This window comes from Bos javanicus, chromosome 11 (assembly GCF_032452875.1).
Source record: "Bos javanicus breed banteng chromosome 11, ARS-OSU_banteng_1.0, whole genome shotgun sequence".
NCBI lineage: Eukaryota > Metazoa > Chordata > Mammalia > Artiodactyla > Bovidae > Bos > Bos javanicus.
Genome location: NC_083878.1, coordinates 73756942 through 73780522, shown reverse-complemented (window position 1 = coordinate 73780522; position 23581 = coordinate 73756942). Strand labels below are relative to the sequence as shown.

Sequence of the window (23581 nt, the reverse complement as noted above, 5' to 3'; positions counted from 1 at the left end):
GAAATGGACGTCATCTTAAAATACCCACACTTGATAGTTCCTCAATGAAACAACCCTTTGTGGTAGAAAAAGTCATATAAATCTTCTCCTCAAAAACTCGAAAAATCTCCACAGAAGAAAAATGACAACTAGAATACTCAGTTCCTCTCTGGGGGAAACTTGTAGCCTCTTAACACAGGTCTAGTGCATATTTCCCTCAAGTCTTCCTCCGTCTCGCTTCCTCTCCTGACCCCCAACCCCTACCCCGAGAGCTGATGGTGGCCCCTTCCTCCACGATGCCTGTTCTGTTCTGTCCAACCTCCCCATCCTGGTTCCTGTCTTTTCAGTGCGTGATGTTGTGTTGTTTGGGCTCCAAGCCTGTAAATGGCTTTTCTGTGAGAGACCAAACAGTCGCATGCAGCATCACGGGCCAGGATGAGATGGCGAGACAGAGCAGAGGCTCCCGGAGTAGAGCGGAGAAAGGAATGGTGAGAGGGGAACACTGGGTGGGGAAAAGAATTTCCCCGAGGGCATGTGAGCAGGGTTGTGGACGGCCAGAATGAACTGCATGCAGAGTTCAAGCACAAATTAGTGTCCAGGGCAAGACTTGGGCTGGCCTATCTTAACCGAGGTGGAATCTTCCTTTGTGGTCAAAACCCATCTAGACTGCAAGGAAAACGAGAATCAGATACTCACATGATAATCTTGGGCTTATAGACTGGCTTGACCTCTCTCTGCATTCTTACCTGTTTTTATTTTCCAGTTCTGCAATAAGCTGTCTTTGTTGTTTGTTGGCATCAAAGTTAAAGCTCAAGTCAGTGGGAGGACGGGTCTAGAGTGAGGAAGAAAGGTTTTTGGTTTTTGATTCAAATATATCCAGAGCCCCAGATGGACTGATTTTTTTTTTTAAACAGATTTTTGAGGTATAATCCACATACCATAAAATCCACCCATTTTAAGTGTACAATTCAATGAGTCTTAGTATATTTAAAGGTATGCAAACCAAGCACCACAGTCCAATCTTAGAACATTTTTCATCACCACGGAAAGTTCCCTCATGCCAGTTTGTAGTAAACTACGACTCCCACCCCCAACAGCAGGCAAACACTGATCTGCTTTCTGTCTACAGTTTTGCCTTTTCTATATACACATACATGGAATGATACAACATGTACTCTTTGGTTTCTGGCTTCCACTTAGTATGTTTCTGAGGTTCATCCACGTTGCTCTATGAATCAGGGTTCCTTCCTTTTTTTTTTTTTTTTAACTGCTGAATAGTATTCCACTGTTTTCAGCTTTTGGTTATTACAAATGAAGCTGCTCTGAACTCTCACTTACAAATCTTTGTGTTGATGTGTGTTTTCATCCCCTTTGATTAAATACCTAAGAGTGGAACTCCTAAGTGACATGGTAACTCTGTATTTAACATATTGACAAAGTGTCAAACCGTTTCCCAAAGTGGCTGAACCATTTTACAATCCCAGCAACAGTGAAGGAGGGTTCCAACTTCGTCATATCTTTGCCAATACCTGTCATTGTCTTTTTGGTTTTAACCATCCGAGTGAACATGAAGTATCTAAACTGTGGGTTTTTTAAAAATGAGGATATAATTTACATGCTTTAAAACTTACCCTTTTAAAGTCTACATTTCAGTGGTTTGAAACTATATTCATAAGACTGTGAGCCCATCACCAGCATCTACTTTCAGGACATTTTTACCACCTCCAAAAGAAACCCACAGTCACTTCCCACATCCCTCTCCACTATCTCGTGACAACTGCTAATCTACTTTCTGTATCTATGGGTTTGCCTATTCTAGACAGTTCATACAAATGGATTCATGCAATATGTGATCTTTTAAGTATAGCTTCTTTCACTTAGCAAATGATTTCAGGGTTCATCCATGTTGTAGCATGTATCAGTATTTTATTCCTTTTTATGGTTGAATAATATTCCACCATATGGATAGCTAGTATTTTGTCCATCCATTCAACAACTGATGGGCATTTGGGGTTGTTTCCATTTCAGTGGGCTATTTTGAATAATGCTGTTATGAGCATTTGTGGACAAGTTTCTGTATAGAGACATGCTTTCATTTTGGTGGGTATATAAGAGTGAAACTACAGGGTTATATAGTAACTGTCTTTTGAGGAACTGCCAAGGCTGTTTCCTACATGGCTGCACTTTTAACGATATACAAATAATTTATATTCTCACTAGCAATATATGAGAGATCCATTTTTCTACTTTCTTGCCAACAGTTGTTACTGTCCATTTTTTTTGACCATAGTCATCCTAGAGAGTATAAAATCTATCTCCTTGTGAATTCGGGCTTCCTACGTGGTTCAGTGGTAAAGAATCCACCTGCCAATGCAGGAGACACAGGTTTGATCCCTGGGTTGGAATATCCCCTGGAGAAGGAAATGGCAACCCACACCAGTATTCTTGCCTGGAAAATTCCATGGACAGAGGAGCCTGGCAGGCTATAGTCCATAGGGTCACAAACAGTTGGATACAACTTAGCTACTGAGCACACACACACACTGTGAATTCAATTTTTATTTTCCTAATGAGTAATATGTTCAGCATACTTTCACGAGCTTACTGGCCATCTAAATATATTTGGAGAAATCATTACGGTTGATTTTCAAATCCACTGACATTTTTGACTCTGATTACCTCCTTTAAGAATATGGAAGTCAATCAACCCAAAATATGAAAATGGGATGACTAGGTGACATTTCCCTTTTATTGATTAGCCACAGTGGAAGCTCTAATGAAGGCTCTGGTATGGTTACACTTCATGTATACACATGATATATGATGAAGCAGAAACCTTGTTTCCTATCTAGGGATTAAAGATGCAATCAGTAATTCTTTTCATGTGAAACTTCCTAAATAAACACAGGTAAAACAGCATAGCAAATCTGAATAGGAGGCTTTTTTTAAAAATCAAATTACCAGATACTTCTCTTTTTTAAAAAGGAAAAAAGTGATCTTTCTTCCTACAGGAAGAGTGGACCAGTGGCCAACTGAGCAAGTTCTCTCTATTGTCTATGCATAGTCTTGTGAGAGCCTGAGCTGAACCTCAGAAAAATGGCAAGCCTGAGACTAAACCTGTTATGAATAATAGATTTACAAATCCTGAAGACTGGAGTTAAGATGAATGGTTCCTTATCAGAGTGGGACCAAGGAAAATTATGGATGAGGAAATGAACTCTGAAAGGAACTGGTTTCATATAATGACAAGCAATCAAAACCCCCAAAGTATTTCACTGGACATTTCTAAAGAATCTTTTTAGTTTTGAGTGTCTGACTGCAATGCTGAAGCATCTGTCAGAGAGGAAGTTAATGCACAAATCAAGAATGATTATCAACAGTGATTCCTAATGAGAACATACCATACAGCACAGGGAGCTCTACTTAATGCAGTGTGGTGACCTGAATGGGAATGAAGTCCACAAGGGAGGGGATATGTATATGTGTGGCTGATTCACTTTGCTGTACAGTAGAAACTAACACAACACTGTAAAGCAACTATATATATGCCAACAAAAATTAACTTAAAAAAATAGTGATTCCTAACCAGTCAATTTTCTTTGGCACCAAGAAGCACTGTTACTCAAACATAAAGAAGTAGGGGTGGGGGCTTCCCTGGTGGTGAAATGGTCAAGAGTCCGCCTTAACTGCTGGGGACACTGGTTCGATCCCTGGTCTGGGAAGATCCGACATGCCATGGGGCAACTAAGCCTGTGTGCCACAACTACTGAAGCCTGAGTGCCTAGAGCCTGTGCTGCAAAACAAGAGAAGCCACTGCAACGCAAAGCCCGTGCACCACAATGCAGAGTAGCCTCTGATCTCTGCAACTAGAGAGAGCCTATGCACAGCAACGAAAACTCAGAATGGCCAAAAATAACTAAATAAATAAAAATTTATAAAACACACACAAAAAAGTAGAGGTGGAAGAAGATTCAAACCCTTAGTTGTCCCACCTGGAGCAACTTGCACCCTAGCTCCTTCACCTAGATGTAACAACGGGGAGAGTCCCCAGTGGAGAGAGTTGAATGATGGCTTATTTCATTCAGACAAATATCAAACCTAGTCAAGGTACATTAAATCATAGAGAAACGTAGGGATTTTATTTATTGACCATCTTAGACACCACAGTATTCCTTAAAAAAACAAAACGAAGCCAGGTATCCCTTCCTAAAATGCCTCCAGAGAAAATGACGGAAAATTAGTTTTAAAAAACATGGAATACTTTAGCCAGAAGAGACCTACAGATGGTTTCTTTGAAAAATTAAATATTTCATTCATTTATTCAACAAATATTTCCTGAGCACTTACTATGTGTTAGATACTGTTCCAGAAACTAGGGATGCATTAGTGAATAAGGCAGTGGTCCCCAACTTTTTTGGGCGGAAGGAACCATTACATGGAAGACAATTTTTCCATGGAATGGGGAGGCGGGGGGGATGGTTTCAAGATGATTCAAGTGCATTATATTTATTGTGCACTTTAATGCCACTGCTGATCTGACAGGAGGTACTGGTCCATGACTCGTAGGTTGGGGATGCCTGAATACAGCTTCTACCCTCATGTAGCTTACATTACACTGGGAAAGAAAGGTAAGAAATATATATATACGTAGGACATCAGTAGCGATAAATTTGATGAAGAAATACAGGGTGATGAAACAGAATAAACTAAAATAGAAGACTTTTTAAATTAGGTAGTTTTAAAAGACTCAGTGAACCGAGGAAGCCAGCCAGCTGAAGGTGTGGGGGTTGGTGGCTCGGGCTTGCTGGGCAGAGAGAAGGGTGAAGGCCCACAGTGCTCCAGATGGGTGTGTTCAGTCAGTACCGATGGAGGGGAGTTAGCCGTGAAGCAAGGGTGGGAGATAAACTGGGAGAGCCAGATCACAAAGGGCCTTTTCATCAGGGGGTGGAGTTTCCATCCCATTCCACATGTGGCATGAAGCCACTGCAGGATTTTGAACAGGGAAACACTGAATTAATTCCAAATAACATAGGTACATACTCTGCTCTTAAGGAGGTGGAATCTAACTCCCTGTTCCTTAAGTGTGGCCTGTCCACAGTGACTTCCTTCCAAAGAGGACAGTGTGGAAAGGGGAAAAAAGAGGAACTTTACGTCAGAGAAACCTGACAAACGCTTCCTCAGCCAAGTGATCAAGGTTAACATCAACAGAGATAAGTGACGCGGATACTATACAAGTAAGATGTGAAGTGAGGAAACTGGCACTTACGTCTTCGTCCCCAAAACCCACAATCCCAGTCTAATCATGAGAAAAATAGACAAGTCGCAGTTAAAGGGCATTCCCCAAAATTGTCCAGGTCATCAAAAACAAGGAAAGTCAGTAATAAGCTATAATGGAAAATAATCCTATATATCACATATAAGTATAGTTGAATCACTTTGCTCTATACCTGAAACTAATACAATATGGCAAATCAACTATGTTCCAATAAAACAAACAAAAAACAATAAGAAAAGTCAGAGAAAGCGTCAGATCAGAGGAGCCTAAGGAGAGATGACAGCTAAATGAAATGTGGTACCTTGGATGGAGCCCCAGAAAAGAAAAAAGACATTAGGCAAAAACTAACAAAATCTGAATAAAGCACATTGTTGTTGTTTGGTTGCTAACTCAAGTTTGATTCTTTTGCGACCTCAGTGTCTGGAGCCTGCCAAGCTCCTCTGTCCATGGGATTTCCCAGGTAAGAATACTAAGTGGGTTGCCATTTCCTTCTCCAGGAAATCTTCCCGGCCCAGGGAGAGAACCCAGGTCTCCTGCACTGCAGGCGGCATGGACTTTAGTTAATAATCATATACTAACATGTTGCAGCAAACGTGCTGTACTAAAGTAAGATGTTACTAATATGGGAAAAGAAACATGGGTTATATGGAAACTCTTTGAACTAGCTTCAGAAATTTTCTATAAATCTGAAACTGTTCTGTAATGAAGTTTATTACAAACAAACAAACCCTACTTTGGCTACCAACTGGAAGATTTACTTTGTGCAATGTTAGGAATCCTAGGGTCAGTTACTTACTCGCCATGTAAACTTTGAGCTACTTTATTTTCCTATATACCTTTATTCTCTTGTCTGTAAAATTAGAATATTTATGGGAAAAGATCCCTTCCTGTTACCCTAGTATTCTCTTAGACTTCCCTGGTGGCTCAGACCATAAAGAATCAGCCTGCAATGCGGGAGACCTGGGTTTGATCCCTGGGTCGGGAAGATCCTCTGGAGAAGGGAATGGCTACTCACTCCAGTATTCTCTCAGGTTTAGGTAATCTTACAGAGCTCCATCATCTTTAATGAGATGGAGACACAGTTGAAAAATACAGGATAAGGAACAAAACCTCACTGAGCAAAACTGGGCAAACTGGAAAAGACCCTGATGCTGGGAAAGACTGGAGGCAAAAGGAGAAGAGGGTGGGAGAGGATGAGATGGTTGGATGGCATCACCAACTCAAAGAGTTTGAGCGAACTCCTGGAGATAGAGAAGGATAGGGAAGGATGGCGTGCTGCAGCCCATGGGGTTGCAAAGAGTCAAACACGACTGAGCAACTGAACAACAAAAACCATTAAACCAAGGAAAGCCAACATAGTCAGCAAACTGTCATCTGCTGGGATGCACTTCTGGAGCCTCCGAAAAAGAGACTGGAAGTTTCCTGTCTGGATGAACTTGGCAGAATGAGTTTTACAGAGATATGCCTGATATCAGTTAGACTTCACTGCATCCCAGGGCAGCCCTCCCATCACCTCAGCCTTGCCTAGACTATGGAGGGCTATGGATTATTAGTATTTCCCTCTCTCAAAAATCCAGTAATGTTTTTTAGGGCAGTGGTTCCTAAGGTAACTGTAAATCAAAAGACTGAAAGTTTTCTTTTTGCTTTTTAAATGAAAATCAATAGACCCTGCTAAACCCATTGATTCTGCATTCAGTGATCTGAGGCCAGGCCAAGAATCTCTGTATTTTTTAAGTGCTGCACACAAGATTATAATATGTAGCTAGGTTTGACAATGACGATTTTGTAGGGGTTTAAAGCCATCACATGTGTGCCAAACACACATGAAAATACCATTATCTTTAATTCTAAGAAGCCATAGGATATATCTGGAATAGTGTATGGGTGGAGCAGCTGACATGATGATGAGGCTGTGAAGTCTGGGACTGGGCTCTGTGGAAAAAAAGTCTCAAAAATGTGTAAATGTTAGATAGCATGACAATGGATAATGGTTTCCTTTTCCTTTCACTTTTCTTCCAAGTTGTCCATAGTGAGTTTTTAATTTTCTCATAAAGAAACTTTACAAATAAACAAAAAACCATCTGACTACATCAAATGCTAGTGATGTTTGTGATGAAATTTTAAGATTTTCCAGACATTGTATTTCTGCTTTAAAAAGGAGTTTAGGCGCTTCAGGAAAACAAATTTGCTCTCTTGGTTCATCTAAGCAATCTACAAATTCTCGGTTTGGGATCAGTCTCTGTTTGGAAGAGGTTTCGGTGGCCATGTCTGCCACCTGGGGAGATGTGAGGGTCTGATGTTGGAGCACTTCATAGGGTGTAATGCCGGCTGCTAAAGTGATTTAATGGTCTTTCTTTGTGAAGTGTTTTGAAAAAAAAAAAAATCAATACAAAGCCTATCTGGCAGGCTATAAATAAATTCTTTTGAGCACTACACCCACTTTATGCAAAGCACTTGTATCAGTGAGAGATTAGCAGATTAGAAGTCGTCTGTTTAATAGAAATCTAGTTAAGAAGACTCCACCCTGAGAGACCCAATATTTATAAGATAACTACACTTAGGAAAATAAACTGAAGATGAAAGGGGCCATATCAGAATTTAGTCTCAAGACCATTCTAACAAGGATCATTTTCACATGAATTAGAGAATTGGCATCAGAAACTATCAGGTGTAAACAGATTTATCTTGTTTGCAGTAAAGGAGTACTAGGATCTCCTTTTCAGGGTCAAATGGCTTTGGAGCTTTTATTTACAAAATTTAAAAAGTACTAAAGTCAGTAAGACTGTATAATGGTATTAAGTATATTTAATTTTAAAACTCCAACCACAACACTACTCCATCTCAAAAAAATTAATATTATTTGTAAATTTTAATTTCTAAAATAATAAATATTTGTGACTGACTGGTTTGACTAATCAAATAAAACTAGTCTTTTTCCAAGACTTTTACCCCCCATTCTGTTCCATTTCCCTAACCTTTAGAGTTGGAATGTTAGAGTCAGATGTATGACTTATTAGATTCTCAAGGAAAAGATTTTGAAGTCTAAACAAACCCAAAGGAATAAATTACATTTTGAGAGAGAAATGAAGCAAAACTCTCTATTGGCAGCTTTCATAACTATTTCCCTAGGAAGCAGTAAACATAAATTAGTATACAATACACTGTGGAGTACTGTCCTGTAAGATCTTGGCCTGCCTGTCCAGTCTAATCTCACTCCAGAACTCCAGGACAATATTGGACCCAATGGTTTGTGATTCCTGTAACCCCTCTAAGAATTTTAGATAGTCTTGCTGACTGTTAAAATGCCTTTTCTGCATCTATTGAAGTATTATAATTTTCTTCTTTAAATCACTAATATGGTGAATGACACTGGCTGATTTTCATGTGTTAAATAAATTTGCATTCCTAGGATAAATCTCACTTGATCATGGAATATTATCCTTTCTATTTATTGCTGGATTCAATTTGCTAATATTTTCTTAAGGATTTTTGCATCTATGCATATGACAGAACTTGGCTTGTAATGGCCTTGTATTGTTTTAGATTCATGTTATGGTGACCTGATAAAATGACTTGGAAAGTGTTCCTTCTTTTTCTATTTTCTGAAAGTTTGTGCCAGATTGTTATTATTTCTTCCTTAAACATATGATAGTATTCAACAGTTAAGACATTTGGGCTTGGAGTTTTTGAAGTCAACTATGAATTCAATTTAACAGATGCATGACTATTTAGATTTTCTATTTATTATGTCAATTATGTAAATTTGTATCTTTCAAGAAATTTGTCACCTAGTCATCAAGTTTATTCATAATATCAAAGATATTCATAATATTCTTGCCATCCTTATAATGTTTATAGGCTCTGTAGTGATGTCCTTTCTTTCACTCCTAATATTGGTAATTTGCATTTTCTTTCTTCCCTTTTTATATATTTTTTAAACTGAAGTATTGTTGATTTATAATATTGTGTTAGTCTCAAGTATATAGCATAATGATTCAGGGTTTTGCAGGTTATATTCCATTAAGGTTATTACAAGATAATAGGTATAATTCTTTGTGTTATATGGTAAATCTTTGTTGCTTATTTATTTTATGTATAGTAGTTTGCTAATTCCATATCCAAAACTTGTCCCTCCTACCCTTTGGTAACCACAAGTTTGTTTTCTATGTCTGTGAGTCTGTCCCCATTTTGTTTTTTAACTATCTATTTATTGGGCTGCACCAAGTCAGTGGTGGGCATGTGGGATCTTTAGCTGCAGCATAGAAGATCTAGTTCCCTGACCGGGAATCAAACCCAGGCCCTCTGCACTGGGAGCATGGAGTCTTAGCCATTGGATCACCAGGGAAGTCCCGAGTCTGATTCTGTTTTGCATATATACTTATTGTATTATTTTTTAGATTCCACATTTAAGTGATATTGTCTAGAATCTGCTTTTCTCTGACATTTCACTAAGCATAATATTCTCTAGGTCCGCCCATGTTGCTGCAAATGGCAATATTTCATTCTTTTGTATGGCTGAGTAATACTCCAGCTTGTGTGTGTGAACCACATCTTAATTCAAGAATCTGTTGATGGGTACTCGGGTTGCTTTCATGCCTTGCCTATTGTAGATAGTGCTGCTATGAACACTGGGGTACATGTATCTTTTTGAATTAGTGTTTTTGTTATTTTCCAGATATACACCCAGGAGTGGAATTGCTGGATCACATGGTAGTTCTATTTTTAGTTTTTAAGGAACCTCTATACTGTTTTTCACAGTCTTTACCAATTTACATTCCCACCAACAGTGTATAAACGTTCTCTTTTTTCCACATCCTTTTCCCTTTCTGTTTGATCAGGATTTCTAGGGGCTTTATTAATTTTATCAATCTTTTTAAAGAACCAAATTTTGGTTCTTTGATTTTCTTTTACTGATTGATTTTTAAAAGTGGTTATTATAGATAAAATTAAAGACCACTGCAATCCCTTCCTTAAACCTGTTTCCCGCTTCCTGTCTCTGAGGTATCTACTCTCCAGAGTTTCATGGTTACCATTCCCCTTCCATCTATATATTAAAATAATGTAAATTTCTGCTACTCTCCTGTAATCCTCTATTTACTTACCATGTTTCCTGCCTCTGCAGCCAGCCGGGCAGCATAGCGGGCTATAAGCCGGTGCTCCTCGTCCAGTCGGCTAGGACTGTCCAGGACACTGCCAAGGAGATAAAAATTCAACAGGTATCTATTAAACAACCCCTACTCTTGCTTCTCTCTCAGAAAGAACAGATGGAAAAAGAATGGTAACAAAAGAAATGGGGACCTGAATCATAGATACTAATGGTCTTCTGAGACCAAAGGGATTTAGAGAAATGACAAGGCCATGCATAACACCTCTTTTGGGCAGTATATCCCTGTTGCTCCTACAGCTTCAGAGGGGACACTTCTGTTTGAATGCAAAGGCTGAAAAAGGGGCATCTATAAAGCCTAGGGAGCTATTTCCAATCGATTGTTTTAAGAAAACCTCATGACATTTAGATATAGGTCTTGAATTCAAAAAGACCAAGAGAAAACTAAAACATCACGAAAAACAGAGGGCTGGGGAAGTACTCTTAACATTGGCTGAGCAAAACTGAGGAACCTAAGCTAGGGCAGGCTCACAATATGATAAAGTGGGGGAAGATTCCATGGTATCAAACATTCCCCTCCAATGTTCTTTCTCTTCTTTTACCATACTTGTTCTACAACTGTAGCCCCAATTTGAGTGAATTAATTTAGTCTGTTACTCTTAACAAGAGTTCCAGCATTCTAAAAATTTTAAATTCCATTAAGGTAGGCTACCCACGCCTGTATTCTTGGGACTTCCCTTGTGGCTCAGCTGGTAGAGAATCTGCCTGTAATGTAGGAAACCTGGGTTCGATCCCTGGGTTGGAAAGATCCCCTGGAGAAGGGAAAGGCTACCTATTCCAGTATTCTGGCCTGGAGAATTCCATGGACTGTATAGTCCACAGGGTCGCAAAGAGTCAGACACGACTGAGAGACTTTCACTCTTATTTTCCGCCACTACCTTAGTGCCACTGCTGCTGCTGCTGCTGCTAAGTCGCTTCAGTCGTGTCCGACTCTGTGCGACCCCATAGACAGCAGCCCACCAGGCTCTGCCATCCCTGGGATTCTCCAGGCAAGAACACTGGAGTGGGTTGCCATTTCCTTCTCCATTGCATTAAAGTGAAAAGTGAAAGTGAAGTCGCTCAGTCGCGACCGACTCGTGGTGACCCCATGGACTGTAGCCCACCAGGCTCCGCCATCCATGGGATTTTCTAGGCAAGAGTACTGGAGTGGCTTGCCATTGCCTTCTCCACTACCTTGGATAAAAGGATTCTTGAGCAGGAGGCTAGTTCTGTGTATATGTTCTGCTCATATAGAACCTTCTGCTGATTATGGTTGACATCTTTAGTTTAGGGTGTGATGTCAACTGCTACTTATCCATATAAGGCACTTCTAGATTAACCAGCATTGTGGCTATATAATTCTACTTTGTTTCAGTTCTGACAGAAGCTTTAAGACAACAATAATGATGATGACTATCTGACGAGAGATGACTGTCATGGCTTGTTTCTACTTTGGCTCCAGGTTCCTGGAGTTCCAAACCCCTGATTGCAATTTAACAGTATGACAAAATATGAAATATGAAAAAAATTTAAAGACCTTTTTATAATTACTGAAGAGAATCTGGGAAGGATAGAGGTAAATCAATAGAGATCTGGACTTTTCATATACAAAGTCAACTATATTTTTCTTAGATTTTTTTTTTTTACCATCCTGTATTTCTATCTCTGTGACTAACTCTCTAAGCTTCACTTGGTCTTTCCTCTAGGATGAATTTTTTTTTTAAGGTGCTGCCACTGTCAATGTCACGGTCTTCTGCCAAGGACACTTCTCAACACTATATAATTTTAGGTGTGCAAGTGTCAGTCTCTAGCATATATTAATATAATCATTTCTCAAAAGATGATCTTGCAATAACAACATGCTACCAATGGTTGGCTTTAATACTTTAGGGTTAGGGCCCCAAGGTCAGGGCTGAATTATAGTACTTATGCCTATGTTTGTCTGAAACAAGAGGACTCTCTTTATCTTTTAAATAACAACAAAATAAACATTTACCCAAACAAGTAGATACTGTTATGGAGGGAACAGCAGCCTAAGAAGTGGGACTTACAGAGGCTGTCCTCTGTGACACAATAGGTTCCTCTTTGCAAAAGAGGTCCTCCTCTCCATCACATTCCCTCTCCTAGGAGGGTTGATTTGACCTGTCATTCCTACCTGAGTGTGGAAGACATGGTCGCTTTAACTGGCCATGCATTCCAGCCAGAAACTAGAACTTTCTGTTGATGATAGGTTTTAAGGTCAATGAAAACTACAAAGGAAATTAAAAAGGTTCCTTATTCTTCTACTTCAGCTGATTTTAAATCTCAATATTCAGAATTATCAATAGTTAGCCTGGAAATTTCTGTACAAAGCTCAGTTCCTTCGACTATGAATCAAGAAGAGATGCAGTACTCACCCAGTCCTCATGTTCTTCCAGGGCTCCTGGCCATCAATTCTCACTCAGGGAGCCTCATCTCTAAGCCATGAGACTTGAGGGTCTCAGCTAAACCTAGCATACATCTTCCTGGGCTGAAATATCAGGTAGCAGTGTCTGTCAAATATTCTGCTGCTGTATTCACCATGGAAACTTTTAATCACTTGGACAACTGCCCTTACTGATACTAAATAAGTTGTCCTGCCAGGGTGAGACAAGTTTCTTCCCAGAGATCAAGGGACTGGGACAGAGTGCTCAGAAATCATCTCTCTATGATACAATGCACAATTTGTAGGCCTTCCCCTCCACAGAATAAGCTTATTAATTATAGCTGGGAGATAGGAGAACCCTATAATCTAATGCTTTAGAGACAGGTAAATGCTTGAAAGTAATAAACACCATTTGGTCATACTGGGAAAACTACGCAAAGTGCTGTAAAGTATAATACTTAAAACAGTCCTTTTCAATTATACATATTTTAAAATTGACTATTAATTTATTTTTCTGCTATCACAGGGAATAAGCGCTTCCTGTGGAGCCAAGGCATGTTAAGGGCAAAGCTATGATCAAAATTTAAGTCTCTAGCCTCTCCCATGTGTTTAAGTTTATAAATTAGTTTTCTCTCTCAGAGTAAGAATCTCAGGCTATTTGGCACAGAGACTCTTCTCTGCTGCTATATAAAGGGGAGGGATGGCTTTAGATCATTTAAACTTTACCTGCCATTCTCCTTGCAGAATGGTGGCAGGGGTGGGCATGGAATGGATAGGTGACTTTGGGTCTACCTGAATGCAATGGCATTTTGTCTGCTAGTAACTCTTTTAAAGGGTTAACTTTGCTAGAGTTAGTGGTTATCAGATGTTTTTCCACCATAACCCTCTGAGGGATCAGACATATTCCCATATCAACAGTAGTTTCTAGTTAATTATAATACCTATAATTATTATAATATGAGGAGGTATATATGGTTTGGTAAAAGTCTCTCAGGTGACAATGACTCAATACCACTGTTGAAAATCACTGGTTTAAATCATCAACAATAAGATTTTGGGGGAATGGATGATGATGCAACACATAAAGATGTAACAAGGTGATGGTGTCAAAGCCTCCACATTAGACAAGGTGTGCTGATCAACCCTAGACTTTGAACATGGATTGAAAGATTCCATTATTTAGGCAAGAATAAACAGGAAGAGGTTGTATCAAATACCTCTGTGAATACACGGCTTTGGGACTGCACATCTCTGAGGTTTACACCCTTTTAAGTGTAGTCTGAAGGAAGGAAGGAAGGGTACTTCACTTTAAGGAAGAATTTCTGACTCTGTGTTTAGGTAAGTGCCCAGGCTTGGCAAGGCTCCTTCTCTTTGAGAAGCTAATGCTTTAGCAATTATTTAAACCCTGCCAAACATAGCTGGTAGCTTCTCAAGAAAAACCCCACATGCCGAGTATTTTCCAGCTGGCAGCCCCGGGTAACAGAGCTCTCCCTCCCTCCGATCAGCCCCTGGCCACCCGCCTGCTGCTGCTCTCCCACTGACCGTGCACAGTGCTGCAGACGGGCCACATAGGAGGCTATCAGCGCATGCTCGTCAGCCAAGTGACTGGGTATATCCTGGCTATACTGTAACCTAGGAACAACGGAGGCAAAGACAGCAAGCGTGACACAAACACAAACAGAGCGAGAAAAGAACATGGATTAAAATGGGCAAACGTCAAAGAAAAATAGAACAAAAAAAATCATGATAAGGAAAACAATGAAAAACCACAAGGCATAACGGAATATGGTGTTAGACCATAGGGAATATATCTCATTAATCCCTTCAACAAAAGCAACCCCTTTGAAAACCGCTTTGGTAGGTGGGCTGCTACTACAGCCCGTGAGAAGGAGAAACCAGTGTGGGGGCCACCGAGGAGCCTTACCCACCAGGCTTGCCCAGGTTCTGGGCTCTGTGATGGATACATCTTGTAGGGAATGCCCTCTGGCAGGAAAACTGAGGCAGAGTGGGTCCATTTAATCACTGAGTGGCCCCTTAATTCTCCTGTGGCTTCTGTTTACCTGTCAGAGTTTTCAGTTACTTCATGTTACCAATTAAACCTTTTTATTTCTACAAGGATACTGCCTTTAGCATCATTCTATTTTCTCCCATAAAACTGATACTTATATAAAACTTGTTAGAATTGTATTTAATGGACAATGTTGCATACAATCTGAGTGAGGCTTTCTCTTACAGATATTTGGAAAGTCCTTTAGCACATGATTTTCTCTTTTTTTTTAACTTTTCACTAGAGAAGTATTAAAATATGCACAAAGTAGAAAAAGTTATTTAATGACTACCATTTGACATGGCAACTCACTCCAGTATTCTTGCCTGGAAAATCCGTGGACGGGGGAGCCTGGCGGGCTACAGTCCACAGGGTTGCAGAGAGTTGGACTCAACTAAGTGACTGAGCACGCACACTTCATGGACCCGTCACTAAAGTTCAACAAAGATCAACACCGTCAACTTATTTCATTTATTCTTCCTTTTTCCAACATTTTGTGCAGGAGGGCGTGGCTAGAGTAACACCAATTTATTATTTCGCCTGCAAATACTTGAGTCTGTACATCAGAGAAAAAATTTATACAACCTCGACACCATTATCACATCTGAAAAAATTAACAAAAATTCTTGAATATCTTAGTCCATCTGAAAATTTAAATCCTAAAAAATATCCTTTTACAGTTAAAGTCAAGATTTAAACATGGTCCACACTTTGCATTTGGTTGATATGTTTTTTGTTTTTGTTTTTTATGTTGGGATTTGATTATATGTTTCTGTTCTTAATCTGTAACAGTTCTTCCTTTTCCCTGTTTCTTCCCCATCATCTACTTATGAAGAAAACAGGTTACCTTGCTGCATATCCTACATTTTGGAGGCATCATTAAACTTGTTTCTCTAGCCTCTGTGGGTCAGATCTAGATGCTGGACTAAAGTTTTTGCTTTTGTTTTGTTATTGAGACAGGGCTAGACTCCATCATATATAATATGATGTACTTATAAATCAAACAGAAGGTACGTAATGGAATGGAATGGAATGGAAATACCAATCAGTGGATTCAGATACTACTGGTTACATCTCTCTATTACAAACATGCCCATCAACTTTTCACCTAATAATTTTAGCATTTAAAATGATCCCTGCCTAGATACAGTATTTCATGAGGGGTTACAAAAGGTTGACTTTCTAGTTTTATCATCTTTTGCACGTTTATTCATTTCTTCTATTTGCTTACTGTAAAATACTGCTCATTCAGGACAGGTAAAACCAATGGTTAATATTTCTTATTTAGCAGCAACAGAAAAATGAGCTAGTGCCTTAGGAGGGTTTTTGTTTGTCTTAATATCATTATAAACTCACAGACTTTTGTGTATCTGATGTGCTTCAATCCGTTACAATGGTATTCAAATCGTCCTAACTTTGGCCAGTGGGAACCCCAGGAAGCAGGCTTCACTAGAGCTTATTAGCTTCCCTGTTTGTACAGTAAGATGCCTCAGTCTCATCTTGTATATGTCCTGCTCCACACTTAGAATCAACCTTTCTTCCAAGGGTCTCAGGTCCCTTTTACTGAGAAAGAGCATTCAGAAGCCACAGTCAGGGTACTAGAGTGCTCACTGTTCTTGGGTTGTCACCACTTCTAGGTTTTTCAGTGGATAAAGCTAGGAAATTTCTATATTTTAGAATAAAACTCAGTTCTTTCACCACTTTCAGATATCATTCTATTTTCTAACTTGCATTATTTTCATTGAGAACTCATTGGAAAATTTTACCCTTGTTCCCATATGTAACATGTCTTTTTTTCTCTAACTGCTTTTAATGTCTTCTCTTTATCACTGCGTTTTTTTTCTTTTTTTGCAATTTGATTGTGATGTGTGTTGCTATGTTTTTCTGTGTTCATTCTGCTTAGTTTGTTGATCATCTTGTATCTGTGTGTTTGTAGTTTTCATTAAATATGTAAAAATTTATTCAGAAATTTGGAAAAAATTATTTCCATGAATAATTATTTTCCTCCCCTTCTGTTACACTGTTTGACATTGTCCCAAAGGTCACTGAGGCTCTGTTTTTCAAATGTTTTTCTCTCTGCTTCATTTTAGATAGTTTGTATTGCTTTGTCTTTAAGTTCAGTGAACTTTCATTTTGTAATTTCTGACCTACTGTTAAGTCCATTCACTGAATTTTTCAGTATAATCGCTTTCAACCCTGTAAGCTCTAATTTTTTTATTTTAAAGGTTTTAATGGAAGTAGACTATACATGCAAAAAATTCCAATCACATTTATACTAGGTTCTTTTTTATTTCTCACATTTTCTCCACATTATGTTGATATTTTCTTTTATAAATATATTTTTTAAATATTTACTACTTGGCTGCACCAGGTCTTAGTTCTGGCACTCAGGATCTTTACTCTTCACTATAGCATGTGGGACCTTTAGACGCAGCATGGAGGATCTTTTTTTTTTTCCTCAGTTGTGGCATGTGGGATCTGGTTCCTTGACCAGGGATGGAACCCTGGCACCCTGCACTGGGAGCACGGAGTCTTAACCACTGCACAACCACGGAAGTTCCTCGTTTATACTTTCGATACTTATCATGGATGCTTCAAAGTCCATGTGTGTTAGCTGCATCACATGGGTTATTTCTGGCTCTGTTATGTTGACTAATTGTCTCCTGGTTACATGTCATACTTTCCTGCCTCTTCCTATGTCTTCTAATTTTCCACTGAATGGTGCAAATGCGCAGTATTATGTTGCTGAATGTCTGGATTTTGTTGTCTTCCTCTTAAGAATGGCAGTCAATTTCCTTGTGAACAGCTTGATCCTTTTGAGGCTTGTGTTGAAGCTTCATTAGTGCAGATCTAGAGTAACTTTATTTAGGGCTAATTTGACCCACTCCTAAGATGTGGTCCTTCTGGGGTCTTTACTGAGTGCCTCAAGCATTCAATCTTGTCTCTTTACTCTGGTTGGTTAGAACTCAAACTATATATGTTGGTTAGAACTCAACAGTGTGAGCTCAGGTAGTTGTTCCACTTTCAAATCCCCAGGGGTTGTTCTCTCTCAGATCATGTGAAATCTCATTACATGCAAATACAGCTTAGTTTTTAGCTGAAGACTCAAGGGATCTCTCTTCAGATTTATGGAGCTCTTTCTCTGCACATGTATTCCTCTCTGGTGTTTTGCTCAGCAAATTTTGCTCCCTGACTCCAATCTCTACTTTCTCATTCTCAGCAAGACCACCTTGCTCTGCTTATATCCTGCACTGGTGTTTGGCAAATGCATTCCTGCAGAAAGTCTGGGCAATCATGGGGCTATCTCACTTGTTTTCCATCTCAGGAATCAGTCCTACGCTACTTACTGTCTAGTTCCTGAAAACTGTTGTTTTTACATTCAGACCAGTTTTCCAGTGGTTTATAGTGAGAGAGCTAATTTGATACCAGTTAGTCCACCATGACCAGAGTGGAGGTTCTTTCTGTAGTAACTTATTTTTATCATATCTTTGTAAAGTATCAGTTCACTTCAAACTAGAATTCAAAACAAAGCTGGGTCTTTATGGCAGACAGATTAAGAAGTAGGTTATATAATCCTGCATACCAGGACAAAAGCTTTAGCTTTTACTCTGAAATTAGAATTTACTGGAAAGTTTTGAGCAGAAGTGAGGTGTAACTTGTATTTTAATAGGATCATTTGCTACAGGAAGGATAAAGTGCCAGAGAGCAGGGGGAATAAGCAGTCAATTAGAAGGCATCTTGACATTCCAGATGAGAGACAAGAGTGGCTAGGAAATAGTAGCTGTAGAAGTGATAATAAATAACAAGATATTAGATAGACTTTGACAGTGATTTTGGATAGATTTAATAACCTGACAGTTTAGATGGGAGAAAAATTAACGATTCTGACCAAGCAACTAAGAAAATGGGACTGCCATTCACAGAGATGGGGAAGAATATGGGAGAAGCAGATTTGGTGGGAGAAGATATAGAACTGAGTTTAAAATATGCTAGTTATGAAATATATATTAAATACCCAAGTGAAGGTACTGATTAGGAGGAAGATGTGTGAGGGAAAAGGTGAAAGTTCAAGGAAAAAGTCTCAGTCAGAAAAAGAAGTTTTACAGTAACTAGTATGCAGATTTTATCGAAAGTCATGAGTATGGATGGGATCACCTACAGTGAGTTGAGTACAGACAGAAAAGAGAAGTGGTCCCTCTGGTATGCTAACATTTATAGGTCAAAGGGTATGGAAAAATCAGCAAAGGAGGCAGAGAAGGAATAGGAGAAAAGCCAGAAAGCATAGTACCTACAGGCAAGCACAGAAAGTGTTTCAAGTACAAGGCAGCAATCATCTACATCAAATGCCACTGACAGGTCAAGCCTGGAAGTCCTGAGAATTCACCACTGGATTTAGCATGTGGGAAGTCTCTGGTCTCCTTGACAAAAGTAGTTTTGGCAGAGTAACGGGCATGAAAATCTGACCGTGATGTGTTCCAAAGGAAATGGCAGAACAGAAACTGGAGACGTTTACTCTAGAAGCAACAGTCCATTAAACTCCATTTTAGGATGATACGAAGCCTGCTATTCAGAACTAGTGTTGTTTGCCAGATGATTAGGGATCTAGGCCAAAACGAAAAGCATTAACAGTAGCTGCTTATGGCAAATGAGGAACTTAAATGCCCATGAATCTTCTGACAATTTTGTTTGGGGCAGACTCTTGAGAGTCTCTTGGACTGCAAGGAGATCAAAACAGTCAATCCTAAAGGAAATCAACCTTGAATATTTATTGGAAGGACTGATGCTAAAGCTGAAGCTCCAATACTTTGGCCACTTGATATGAAGAGCCAACTCATTGGAAAAGACCCTGATGCTGGGAAAGACTGAAGGCAGAAGGAGAAGGGAATGACAGAGTTTGAGATGGTTAGATGGCATCACCGACTCAATAGACATGAATTTGAGCAAACTCCAGGAGATAGTGGAGAACAGAGGAGCCTGGCGTGCTGCAATCAATAGGGTTGCAAAGAGTCAGACAGGACTTAGCAACTGAACAACAATGGGTGTTATGTCATTCTACTCACATTCAAAAATGTACCTGTTTTTCAGATTTACTTTTTGATAAACCCTTTCTTTTTTGATTATGCATACATGCATTGAATGTGCTGCAATGTGTATATGCAACATATATACAATCCCAACTTACAAACAGATTTTGCTTTAGAACTCTGTTTTTCTAAAACAAAGTCAATCCTTTGGAATATTTTGGAATCCTATAACAAATAAAATAATGAAAATAACTGTTCTATTTCTAAGCTATCAAAAGTTAATTCAATCCATAAAAGTAGGTGATTTGCACGCCTGAGTACACAATAGTTTGAATGGCACTTCTGATGGAGATTGGGCATGTGAGTCAATGTTTGGAGCACTGACTAGAGTCAGCACTGTGCCAGGACAGGAGGACATGAGCAAAACCCAGACGTGGATTTTTCTACTTGACTGTTAACATCAAGAGAGCAATAGTCAAGTAGAAAAGAGATGATCACACAAATAAGGAAAACTCCAAGTGTAATGAGTGTTATGACGATAAGGACACTGTTCTCCTATGAGAGGAAGTAATAGTAGAATTTTACCCAATTAGGGAGACCAGCAAAGACAAGGGTGATTAAAATGAACCAAAGTTAAAAAGAGAAGTGACCATGAGATGAATACATTTCTCCCCAGGTTCTTTCCCTCATAAGGCATCTCCCAGCTCTAAACCAATGGTAATAATGAGCATAGTTGGGGACAGAAGGTCCTGATGGGACTGCAGGGTCAAAGGCAGCATTTCTAAAAACACATTTCCCCAGACTTCTTCCTTTAGAACCCTCAAGCTTCTACTGAATCAAATTACCTGGGAACGAGGCCTGGGAATATGCATTTGAAACAAGCTTCCAGGGCTCCAGCTGCACACTGCAGTATGAGAATGGCTCTCCAAAACAACAGAGGCTTGGGATCCTAGGTGACCGTCTCATAGCTCCAGCAGAATCTCCAGTGTTAGCAAGAGAGGGCGCCTTTGGCCCAGGTTAAGAACACACCCATGGGCAAGGTAGCATGGGGAAGGGATCTGATGGTGCGTGGGGGGTGGTGAGGGGGTGGGTGGCTGGGATGAAGGGTAAGCAGGGGTGGGACAAGGTCAGAGACACTACAAGCAAGCATGCTAGAGCCAGTGTGCACCCCTGGTAGCAGAATTATTTACTAAGTAAAAGGCAGCAGAGCATAGCAACCGAGAACTCGGGCACAGGAGTCAGGCAGTCTTGGGTTTAATCCAAACTCTGATACTTGTTAGCCATGTGAGCTTGGACATTAACCTCTCTATGTCTTAGTCTTCTCATTTGTAAAATCACAATAATACAAAATCTACCTCATGAAATATTTACTTTAGAGAGTGTTGGGAGGATTAAATACCATAACATAGCAGTTACTACCAACAAAGTACTGTGACCCATCAGAGACTTTTACAGATCTTCTGTTTGTTCTTAGAACAATCTTCCATAAAAGGCATTACCTGTAATCTTCTCAGCTTCGTACTCCAGCCCTGACCTCTCCCCAGAGCTCCAGAATCATGTAACTTTGATGCCCGTTCAGCATCTGCCCTTGCCTGCCTAACAGGCATCTCAAGCCCAACATGTTCAAAATACAGCTCAATTCTCCACACGTTTCTTGTCCACCTGCCACTCCCCGCAACTGGCTGGTTTAATAAACGGCATTCTCATTCACCCAGTCAACAAGCCCCAAAGCTGAGAAGTCTTCTTGATTTCTCTTTTCCTCCTGTTGCCCATCTAATCTCTTAACCAGGTCCTGCTGGCTCTACTTTCAGAACAGATCCCCAAACCAGCCACTCCTGCCACGCCTACTGCTGCCATACTCTCGTCTGGAAGTCCTCCCCCAGGGCCACTTGGTCTACTCCAAGAGCCTCGTGACTGTTTTCTTTTCTTCCACTCTAGTTCTCTACAGTCGAGTCTCCACACTGCAGAGATTTTTTTTAGTAACAAATCAGTTTGGGGAGGTGATGAAAATGTTCTCAAATCTATCGTGGTAATGGTTTTACAACTCTGTGAATATACTAAAAACCACTAAATGGTATGTGTTAAATGGACGAGTTGTATAATATATGACTTAACAATCATCTGTTTAAAAAATAAATCAGCAATTCTGAAACTGCTATGCACACTATCAGCCACTGACCAAATATGTAAACGGATGGTGACTGACGGGAGCCAGGTTTCTCACTGATAAAGAGTGGAAGTTACAGCTAACCAAGAGGGGCCAGCAGGAGTGTACTGCATCAGAACCGGATATTCCAGTATAATCCCTGTCCTTTATCTCTCAGCCCTCAGTGAAACAAGCAGGCATTGCTATACGATGCTACGTGCTTGAAATAACTGATGAAGAAAACCCCTTTCCTAGCAGAAATGCTGATCAAGGGGCAAGCAGCAGCAAGATTTGAGAAAAGGAGTAAGTTTCTGGATCAAGCCTGGTGGATTTTTGCCTTCAAGGAGCTAAGGGTCTTGAAAAGCATGAAACAAATGGCTAATAACAATTCTATGATATGTACAAGATGCTACAGATCATAGAAGACGAACACTTCATCTAGCTTTAGGGTACTAGGGAAGGCTTCCTGGAGGTGGTGAAGCTAAGTTGAGAAGGCAGAATTAGATGACAAAGAGAAGGAAATAACAGGAAAAAGGATGGGAGGCACCAAGGCAGAGCAGCATATGCGCCGACCTGCTTGGGGAACTGTGAGTGATTAAGTAACTCTGAGAGTAAATGCCAAGTAGAAACCATGGAATAGGTATGGCTGCAGAGGATGGCAAGGGTCAGCTCAGAAATGAAGAATGTGCCTTGCACCTTGCAGAACTGCACTGCCACTAGCCACCTGTGGCTGTTTAAATTCAAATTAATTTAAGTAAAATTAAAAATTCACTGTGTTGCATCAGTCATATTTCAAGTGTACAGTACCCACACATGACTAATGGCTACCAGACGGGTTAGCACAGAACATTTCCATGCTTTTGGACAGCACTGCAGAAGGGAAGAGCCACTGAAGATTTTTATCCAGGAGCATAACATACTCAGACCTGTACTTCAGAAAAATCCCTTTGGTCGCAAAAACGAGATTGGATTGGTGGGGAGCAGACTAGAGTTTTCCTAATGAGATCCAGGAAAAAGGTTAAGACCTTATACTACAGCACTGATTTGTTTTAAGTGTCTGCTTATTAAAAGAAATTGAAACATTTTAATAGTTTGATGGGGATGAAAAACCAAGTCCGTCTAAGCCAGACCAGCACAGGAATTTGAGCATCACTATAGGAGTTTCCGTTGTGTGTGCAAGCTCATGGAGCATCTTAATAGCATCTTATTAGAAAGCAATGTGCTGCACCTAGTCAGCTTCTTAGCAGCAGGGACGGTCATGAGGTATCCAAGGCAACAGCCTCCAAAGCATATGTAAAAATGTGTGTGTGTGTGAGAGAGAGACTGACTGTGTATATGTTCTACTGGCCATTTGTCAGATCTCAAGAATTCATGCAATGGTGTGGTTCCCTGACGTCCCCCAGGCTCCTCTAACTCACATAACCTTGCTAACTTCCTCCCAAAATCTTCCTTCTGTGTTTTGACCAAAGGTACCTAGCTCAAACCAGAAAGAAAACCAACCACTCCCTTCCTCAGCTCCCCCACATTCAAAATGTAGCAAGCCCGTCTTCAAGCCCAAGATCC

General features: G+C 39.9%; 1 protein-coding gene across 13 annotated transcripts in view; it reads right to left on the bottom strand.

The window, feature by feature from the left end:
• Positions 1-23581, bottom strand: part of DTNB (dystrobrevin beta) — a 241584-nt gene that overhangs the window by 45375 nt on the left and 172628 nt on the right. For 7 of the 13 annotated variants that reach the window (XM_061433109.1, XM_061433112.1, XM_061433114.1 and 4 more), the window contains 3 exons: positions 14344-14433; positions 10357-10444; positions 726-811 (listed from right to left, as the gene is read on the bottom strand). In XM_061433109.1, coding sequence (XP_061289093.1) covers positions 726-811; positions 10357-10444; positions 14344-14433 — 264 coding nt within the window. The remainder of the gene's footprint in view (positions 1-725; positions 812-10356; positions 10445-14343; positions 14434-23581) is intronic. The other 6 variants (XM_061433116.1, XM_061433119.1, XM_061433117.1 and 3 more) reach the window with 1 other exon arrangement.